The 9,960-nt window shown below is 35.4% G+C and overlaps 1 protein-coding gene across 8 annotated transcripts in view; it reads left to right on the top strand.

Annotated features, from left to right (window-relative positions):
* Window positions 1-1,538: 1,538 nt before the first annotated feature.
* Window positions 1,539-9,960, top strand: part of LOC110110088 (zinc finger CCCH domain-containing protein 4) — a gene marked incomplete at its 5' end in the record, with an annotated part of 128,511 nt that continues 120,089 nt past the window's right edge. For all 8 annotated transcript variants that reach the window (XR_003699595.1, XR_003699596.1, XR_003699594.1 and 5 more), the window contains 3 exon segments: window positions 1,539-1,725; window positions 2,307-2,480; window positions 2,652-2,799. Coding sequence is in view for 1 of the 8 variants with exons in the window: in XM_020841396.1 (XP_020697055.1) it covers window positions 1,539-1,725; window positions 2,307-2,480; window positions 2,652-2,799 (509 nt within the window).

Below are 9,960 nucleotides of genomic sequence, written 5' to 3'. Positions count from 1 at the left end.
TATGCTTGTGCCATTTGTACTATCAGTCCAATCAGTTGTTGCCTTCTCACAGAATATTCTTTCCATATATTTTACACATAACATTCCACAATCAAAAGAGTTGCCTGGCTGTTTGGTATTCCTTTAATGGTAGGATAAGCTCCTTTTCTGATATCACTATCAAAAGCTCCTTTCGTGTCAGAATATAGGAGCTTTTAACATGAAATATACGTAGAGGCAAGGATTAGTTCTGTATTTTTTTTAAAAATTGAAGAGTTCATGTTCATGTTCTAATACCTAGAGATGCTTGACAGACTACACTTACAATTTTTGGAAGCAACATACCTAATGGCCCTTTGACGCGGTGGTCCCAAGTGACGTTCCATATAATTTCCATTTATGGCTCTCTTCAGCAATCCAACCAGCAAGGGTATGTGATTAGATATCAAGATTGGTTGTTAATACAAATGGTTGTTTGGAAGCGCCTCAATACCCGAATACGCAATTTTAAACCTTGTTATTTTTCATACTTTATCTATAATTACACCTACACCATTTCAAGTACAACTCCTATCAGAATTCCATTATTAAATCATAAACTATCAATCTCCTTAGCCTTCTCTTCTAGTCTCTTCTAGTCATTTAGTTTCTTGAATGCATATAATATTTATTTTCATATAAATCATAATATTTATTAATTTCATTAATTTTCTTGTAAGGGAACCTATATTCTAAGTTCCCATCATAATTGGTTTTTATTTTGACGTGTTTCAAAATATCAAAGTTTTACATTGCTTGGATAATGATTTTTTTAATGTTAAAAACATTGAAGGGTAATGTCACCATTGCATTTCAATGGTATATTACTCCCATACCATACACCTAATCAAACAGCACCAAAGTATTCAGAATACAAGTCTTTTACTGTACTCTGCATATATTTAACCAAACAAAAGTGAAGTTTCCCTGCATTTATTTTATAGACAATCAGACATCCCCTAATTATTATGAATGCATTGCATTTATTTTATACTATATTTAGAATGCCCTGCATGAATGCACTGCATTCCTTTTTCAGACAATCCAATAACCTCATAAATGTAAATATATTCCGGAAGAAAAAGATTTCTTTTGATATATTCGATTGCTTAATTTCCCAGGAAGTGAAACACTTGATTAACCAAACCTCTTCCTGTGATGGATGACTTATCTTTCCCTGAAGTTTTATTTACTTAGCACATTTTTAGGCTAAGTACTATTTGCTACGTTCTTTTTTTTTAATTTTTGATAGTTTTTAGCTTAACAGATTTACTTATTATACCTGTTTAATTACAATTGGTATTAATATAAAAAATATCTGTTTTCCAGACCTTATTAATGCATGGGAAATGCAAGCTTTCTAAACTTCAAAGTATAATTAGTAATTTTCCGATTATACTTACTGTATTATACATTATGATGCTAACAAACCTTGTTGAAGGGGTGCGCTTGCTTATCATTAATGAGGTTTCCTTTCCTCTTTGATTGTGGTGGTCGCCACTGGCATGCTCATGTGGCAGGGAAAAGCTCTCAGGTTCCTCTCTTCCTTCTTGAAGAAAATATGTTGCCTGTTTTGTGCACACAGCCAAGAAGGTTCGCAGTAGTCGCTATTGCAAGGATGGTTGCTAATGCCAGAAACTGTGATGTAGGAGATGAGATTGGATATCATATTGGCCATTCAAATGTCTCAGACAAGACATCGTCAAGGTGCATTTATTATGTTTTATTTAAATTGATTACTTTGTGCTAGTAATATTTACCATAACAACTTTATTTCTTGTATCATGGTCTTGAGGAGGTCCATTTTGCATATACTAGTGGTTAGCGCTATCTAAAACGGGTTTCTCCAGTGCTTGGAGTTTCTACCAATGTAAGGTTTGGGGAGGGTTTGTTACATGCAGCCTTACCTTGCATTTGCAAAGAGGCTGCTTCCATAACCAAGGACGACCTCCATATTACACAAGAGAACTTAATCATTGTCCAAGGCTTGGCATTGAAAAAAATTACCATCCATATTTTATGAAATGTTTAAATGGAATTATAGTGCAAAAGACATGAATATTCGACTTGCCATTTTGTTTTGAAACATTCAATAAATTGACTCTATTATGTTTTTTGGGTGTGATATTGTGTTTTGTAGGTGCCTTAAGAGATTATATTATTCTATCATTAATTTGGCAATCTTCTTACACGTAATATTCTACCATCCATGCTTGCGCATGCATGCATTTTCTTCAAATCTTCAACATTTGCACAGTTTCTTATGTATACTTATTGGCATTTGGCAGATCAAAAATTGTTTTCAAGACTGCTGGTGTTGTGTTGGAGCAGATGCGTGATAAGGGATTGGCTGCCATGAAGTATAAGGTTATTATTCTTGATGAAGTACATGAACGGTCTGTGGAGTCAGATCTTGTTCTTGTTTGTGTTAAACAGTTTATGATGAAAAACAAGGATTTGAGGTATGCTCCTTATCATCATTGTTTTGTTAATGTCTGATTAATTTATGTTTCTTGATGGATATTGTTCTTAAATGTCAGGCTTATCTTCCTATTATGTACTATTATCATTCTATCTTTACTGATGTTTTTTGCCTCGAGTTAATACCATAGAGTGATAATTGTTTTTCCCAGGGTGGTATTGATGTCTGCTACAGCTGATATTGCAAGATATAGGGATTACTTCAAAGATCTTGGGAGGGGTGAAAGGGTTGAAGTGATTGCAATTCCATCTGCACCTCGGGATGGCATCTTCCAAAGAAAAGTTTTCTATCTTGAACAGGTTAATCTTATTATTATTATTTTTTATTTATATAGTTTCTTTCACCCTACTAAAAGTTTGATATGATACTATTCCTTCTTAATTTCTGTCCTATTTATGTTTCTTTCATCTCCCCTTATTTCATTATTGCATCACGATTTTATTCTATTTCTCCATTAGAATAAAGGTGATGCACAAGATTGTGCGAATTTTAGAAGAATTAAGTTAATGTGTCATACTTTAAAACTATGGGAGCAAGTTATGGAGCATAGGTTGCGGCGTGATACTAATGTTTCTCAAAATCAATTTGGATTCATGCCGGGTAGGTCGACTATGGAAGCCATACATTTATTAAGAGGTTTGATGGAGAAATATAGAGAAAATAAGGAGGATCTACATATGATATTTATTGATTTAGAAAAAGCATATGATAAAGTTCCAAGAGAAGTGCTTTGGAGAGTTCTTGAAAAGAAAGGAGTTAATAATGCTTATATTCAAATCATTAAAGATATGTATGCAGGAGCTATTACTTGTGTTCAAACACAAGGTGGTTTGACCAAGTATTTCCCTATTTCGGTTGGGTTACATCAAGGATCAGCCTTAAGCCCATATCTTTTTGCTTTAGTCATGGATGTTCTCACTAGACATTTGCAAGAGGATGTACCTTGGTGTATTCTTTTTGCTGATGATATTCTTCTTGTTGATAAGGCTAGAGATGGAGTTGAAAGTAAACTTGAATTATGGAGGTCAACATTAGAGACTAAAGGTTTTCGCTTGAGTAGATCTAAAACGGAATATATGGAGTGTAATTTTAGTAGTAATAGACCTAGTGAGGAGATTGTGACTTTGGGCGATCAAGTCATTAATAAGAGTACGCGTTTTAGATATCTTGGATCTATTGTTCAGAATGATGGTGAAATAGATGGAGATATTATCAGCAGAATTCAAGTTGGATGGTTGAAGTGGAGAAATGCATCAGGCTTGTTGTGTGATAGAAAAGTACCCCTCAAATTTAAGGGAAAATTCTATAAGATGGTAGTGAGGCCTGCAATGCTTTATGGTGCTGAATGTTGGCCATTAAAAGAGAAGCATAATACTAAGCTAAGTGTGACATAGATGAGGATGCTCAGGTGGATGAGTGGCTTTACCCTTAGAGATAGGATACGAAATGAGCATATACGTGAAAAGGTTGGAGTAGCTCCAGTAGAAGATAAGATTAGAGAGAGTCGCCTTAGATGGTTTGGTCACATAAAACGGCGACCTTCCAATGACCCGGTAGAGGTATTAGATTTGACTTATGTTAAGAAAGGTAGAGGCAGACCTAAAAAGACTTGGTTAGAAAATATTAGGAATGACCTTTCTTTATTAGATTTAAACGAGAATTTGACCTTTAATAGGACACAATGGAGAAAAAGGATTCATGTAGCCGACCCCACGTAGTGGGATAAAGGCTTGTTGTTGTTGCGTCTCCATTTGAATCTTCTGCTGTTCTCTGCGTGCTACATGTTTACCTTCACTTATTTCCTTTTACTTTCTTTTTATTGTTTTTCAGTAAAATTTTGTATTTGACCTGGCTTGAACTTTTTCACATTCTTTGTTTTGCAATTTTCCGTCTACTTTTTAGTCTAGTCAAAATTTGTACCTTGTTTCCTGTCTATATTGTTGTTTTTGTCTTACTCTGCAACATTATTCTTCTTGCATTTGATTTTTGATATAGTCCTTTGATTTGTCATGATTTATGAAACTGCCATTATTTTAAAAACTTGATCATGAGACCTGTGTTATGTTTTGTATAAAACATGGTAATGCTATGCCGTGTTTAAATTTGAAAATGCATCCCTCAAATTTGAGGGAAAATTCTATAGGATGGTGGTGAGACTTACAATGCTTTATGGAACAGATTGTTGTCTATTAAAGGAGAAGCATAAAATTAAGTGTTGCAGAGATGAGGATGCTCATTTGGATGAGTGGCTTTACTCTTTGAGATAGAATACGAAATGAGCATATAAGTGAAATAGTTGGAGTTGCTCGAGTGATAGATAAAATTAGAGAGAGTTGTCTTGGATGGTTTGGTCACATAAAATGTTGGATTTCCGATGACCCGGTTAAGAGATTACATGTATTTGATTTGGCCTATGTTGAGAAAAGACAGGTAGACTAAAAAATCTTGGTTAGAGATTACATGCATTTGATTTGGCCTATGTTGAGAAAAGAGAGGTAGACTAAAAAATCTTGGTTAGAAAATATTAGAAATGATATTTTTATTAGATTTAAATGAGAATTTGACTTTTAATAAGACAATGGATAAAATGATTAATGTAGTTGATCCTACATAATTGGATAAAGGTTTGATGTTGTTGTTGTTGTAGTATCAGAATTAATACTTACATATTGAAAATTAAAAAAAAAAAGTATTAATCTAGTTTTCATTGTGTCTAATTTAACCTATTTTATGAGTCTTTGATTAATTAATTATGTTCTTCTCTCTTTCCATTTCCTGGTGAATTCATATCGAATATTCCCAAATACTTTTATGTGGCATGTTCCTGAGTTTATTCTTGATGATGAGATTATATCCCTTATTGAGGTTGGATTTCAAAAATATCATGTCATTGGCATGAAAGAATTATTAGTGAGGGTTCGTCGATTACATTGCAGAGCATCCATATATTGTTTCGCTTGATGAGTAAAAAATGTTAAATTCGGAACTAAATTTGTCAAAGCTGGGCAATTTGATGAAAAAATTAGTATTTATTCTCACTGTAGGCATCCTTCAATTAATAATTCGAGCAAAGTTTATTGTTTTCCTTAGTTGTTTTATTTTATTTTATTCTATAATTTTATTAGCTGGGGACATACTTTTATGATGACCTTGAGAAAATTTGTATTTACCATTTCTAAATTTTAGATTGTTCTACATTGTTTGGTATTTGATAGGAAATACTTGAATATTTCAAGTAAACCCTAACAAAGATAGGTAAAAATTGCAAACGATTCATAAAATATGGTGAAAAAACTCTCAAAACTGGAAATTTATTGCAAAGAGGTAACTAACGGAAATAACAAAAGCAAAGATACAATTGATCCTCAATTGAAGAGGAGGATCGTTCTCCCAATCTCTAGACAACTCTAGAGCCCAAGACATCACGAAGAAACTCTCAAGGGAACAATAATCAAGCATGCCCTAACCCTCACATCTTATACATATTTAAAGCCTTAATTTTCTAGTTAAAAATTCCCTCCCATGCCTTAGCCACCCCTTCTCTTGCTGAAATTAGATCAATTCAAATAGGGGGCCCCATTGCTTTGGGCAACAAACCAAAGAGGAGGCATGTGCCCCATTGCTTGGGCAGCAACAATAGAGGATGCGACAATAATCCGCCTCTTGTAGACCCGAATTGGCCCTTGCTGGGCCGGTTCCACCTAAACCAGCCTAACAATACTGCCCTTCTAATGAATCACCTTGTCCTCATGGTAAACAGAAGAAAACTGATGCTTCACCCTCACCTAAGCCTCCCATGTTGCCTTATAATCTGGAAGATCCTTCCACTTGATCAATACCTCTTTTTCCCCTCCTGCCTCCTAGCGCACCCCTTGTAGCTTAAAGGGTTCTAACATCACTTCCAAATCCTCGGTTAATGTTTGTTGGTAATTCAGAACTTGCTGTATGATCTCCAATGACTCTCCTCTACTAGGATACATGGAACACAAGATGTATGGTCGCCATTGTGGGCTCCGAAAATTTGGCCCCGACCTCCCCCACTGCTTTTTTTCATGGGAATTTTAATGGATTAAGTTCCGGGGTAAATTTTTGGAAGGCAGATGGTTTGTGGATAAGACACAACTTAGATATTTCGCCCTCATTTTTCAAAGCCTTTTTGATCTGGTTTCTGGTTTTCTATAGGCGTAATCCCCTATAGTTAATTACCCCCGCCCTAATTACGAGAGAGAACTTTCGATTAAGGCTAGTCTTCAATTAGATATGTAGAAACACATGCTATTTGGCATATAGTAGCAGTGTGAGTTTTTGAATTTGAAAATTTAAAGATTTTATATTTAAAATTATAAATTTTACCATCTTGCACTTTAAGAGGATGGTGGAGGAATGGATGATAGACACGATCAAGATCCCATGATTTTGTCATCCCGGGCCATCGTGGTCCTTAGTTTACTTAGTCAGAGGAGGTAGTCAATCCAACCAGATAGAAGGATCTTTATTGGCAGGCATGGGTTGCTTCTTCCAAGGGTATCTTGTAAACCTGGGGTACATGTTTATTTAAGGGGACAAAATTGAATCCACCTTAGCTAACAGTGGGCTTTATGCTCTATTGATTATATCTTATTAATTCATATCTCATGGAATTGATGCCACTAAGGAACATATTGGTTCTAGCTATAACCGTTATCTCGTGGTGCCATTTGGCGATAAAACCACTTAGTTTAGAGGGCCCCGAGTCATAACCGTTTTTCCTGCGTTGTTATTTGGCAGTAAAACCACTAGTCATAGGACATGTACAATGTCTTTACTGGTAGGAGATTATTTGAGAATAGATCTTAGTGATATTTTCGACTAGGCATTTAATTCTATGTGAGCTGAAGTAAATTTCAGTTTGTCCACCCTGACAAACTCTTGCGGAGAGTGGATGAATTTTGTTTTAAATGATTTGATGGATTATTTTAATTTTAATTATTTCAGACTTGGATGATTTTTGTAATTTTTGAATTTTTGAGTATTTGGGTGGCATTTTGGATTATTTGTAATGGACCACTCCGGTTAAGATTTGCATTCAACACGACCATCAACGGGGTATATGGGCATTTTCATTGACTAAACCTTGTCGACCCTATCAACTTGTTGGTAAGGGATAAAGTTTGTCGGTTGTGTGATTTTTTAATGAATTTCTTTTGTCATAGACCTTTAATGCCGTATATGAACGTATTAAACATATATTCCGGTTGACGCCTTGACCATATATCTTTTTGATAATTCGAGCAGTGTAATATCCCTATACATCACGTGTCTACTAAAAATATGCTTGCCGGGGCCCTGCGTGTATTTACATTTGAGTGCATGTTGTACAATTAAACTTACGTTTGTTCATTTGTATTAATATTTGGTGTGTGTTTATATGCTTTAAAACTCATCACTTTTCAATCCGCGAAGCACCCTCATACATCACATATATGTGTTACGCTCGTCGGGGGCCTATATGGTGTATGATTGCACATGCCCCTTTTGTGTACCTATGTGTTTACATATTATAATGTATGTGCGGGGGCATTTTGGAATGTTTAATGTCGATCAATTATGCGGGTAACTACCATTTGAATGAAGTATTCCATTTGGGAGTTCGTAGACGCCTTCTGTCTGCATGTAGGGATGTTGCAGATCCAGTGGCGTAGCGTCAGACTACAGGTTGCCCATTGCCTATTTCATATAGGTAAACTATCATGCACTACTCATTTCTTTCTGCAGGTGAATTGTAGTTCACCAACGAATCCCTAGCTTTTTTTTAGGTAATTGTACTCGCCATATACATGTTGCCTTCGCTCGTGGTCAAGTCACTTTGTATTTTGCTTACAGATGTGCGCATGTTATTTAGTGCGCTCGTATGATTAGAAGTATGCATGTGGGCCACTAATGTATTTGTATCATACATTTGTATGCCTTTGGTATACACGCATCATACAATAGGGGCTCGTAGGCGACGCTCTTTTTTAGTAATTGCCGTGATGTGCATACTTTAATTAGAGGTTGTATAACTCGTGACACATAACAATGTATCATTTTGTTTCTTTTTGAAGACAGATGTTCACGGGGCGTACGAGCCGCTTAAATTTAATAGTTGGCGTGCATGTTACCTAATGCACTTGTGCACCCGTGACTTGTAATGTGATGGATGTTTTCTCATTTTTTCACGAAGGGTTTAACCAGAAAATTAAGAAGGATATGCAGTAGTTTTCTTACATGTTTACAATTAATGTAAATGCATTTTGTTGGAAAGGTAAATAAATTTTTTTACTTTTACCCCTCCTTTTTGAGATAATTACTGCCCATATTTAGGTGTATTTACGCTCGTATTTCACATGCTGATGAATACTCTTGGAATTTAGGACTAGAGCTTCAAAATGACATCTTACAATCCTGAGTTAGTGGAGCCCGTAGGCATACCTTCTTTGTCTTTTAGCAAGGGGATCTTAAGCTGGCGGGGCACACAGGTGTACCTTCCTTGTCATTTAACAAAGGAATCCTAAGTGGTGATGCTAGCAAATATTGTGAATTCTATATTATAAATAGGAGGAAGACTAAGTTTATTTCTTTCACACTTAACTTCTGTAAGGAGTGTTGTTGGGGAGTTTAGGTGTACGTAAGTTAAGAGGTAGGAGGAAGAAATTTGATTTCTACTCGTTTGTGAACAACTAGTTCTTCTATAAGTTCAGTGTAAGTTATATTTTGCTATATTTTGGATTCCTTTCATCTTTAATTTTTAGTGTCGGGAGCCTAGGGTGTCGTGTATTTTATTTTTTGTTGACTTAGAATTTTAGGTGGATTTTAATCTCTTTAAAATTTTCTAAGTCCTAGGTTTTGTTGAAAATTTTGGGAGCACCCCAGCGTCGTCCCCGCATAAGAGGCTGCATCGGGGTGTATAAAGCCTTCTCGCTTGCTAAGAAATACAGTCACGGTAGGTGTCAAGTGACACCGCGGCAGCAGTCTCGTTCTCCGCTCGCTAATAAAAGTGGTCATGGGGTCTTCAAGTACTTATTTAAAATATAATATTTTCCCGCCTAAAAAAAAAGCAGTGATGGATACTTAATTTTTTTTGATACATAATAAATATTCCCGCTCGCTAATAAAAGTGATCACGAGTACTATATTTCATGCATACGAATTTTCACTCTTGCTAATAAAAGCGGTCACAGATACTTATGTTTTCTCACTCGCTAATAAAAGCTTCACAAGCACTTATATTTTATGCATAAAAAATTGAAATACTATTGTCGGGTTTATACCTTGGGTGCGCGAAGACCGAGGTAACGACGACGAACAGCAGCGATGAAGGAAAACTTGCGATGCACAATATAATATTTTTTGTTGTCATTCATGCCATTTAATTTATTACATATGCTTTCTTTTAATTAAAAAAAGGAGCTAGAGAGTGAAAAGAGAGATTATCTCTTTTT

The sequence above is a fragment of the Dendrobium catenatum genome, unplaced genomic scaffold (assembly GCF_001605985.2).
Source record: "Dendrobium catenatum unplaced genomic scaffold, ASM160598v2 original_scaffold_88210, whole genome shotgun sequence".
NCBI lineage: Eukaryota > Viridiplantae > Streptophyta > Magnoliopsida > Asparagales > Orchidaceae > Dendrobium > Dendrobium catenatum.
Note: the sequence above shows the minus strand (reverse complement) of the source record. Positions and strands in the feature narration are given on the sequence as shown.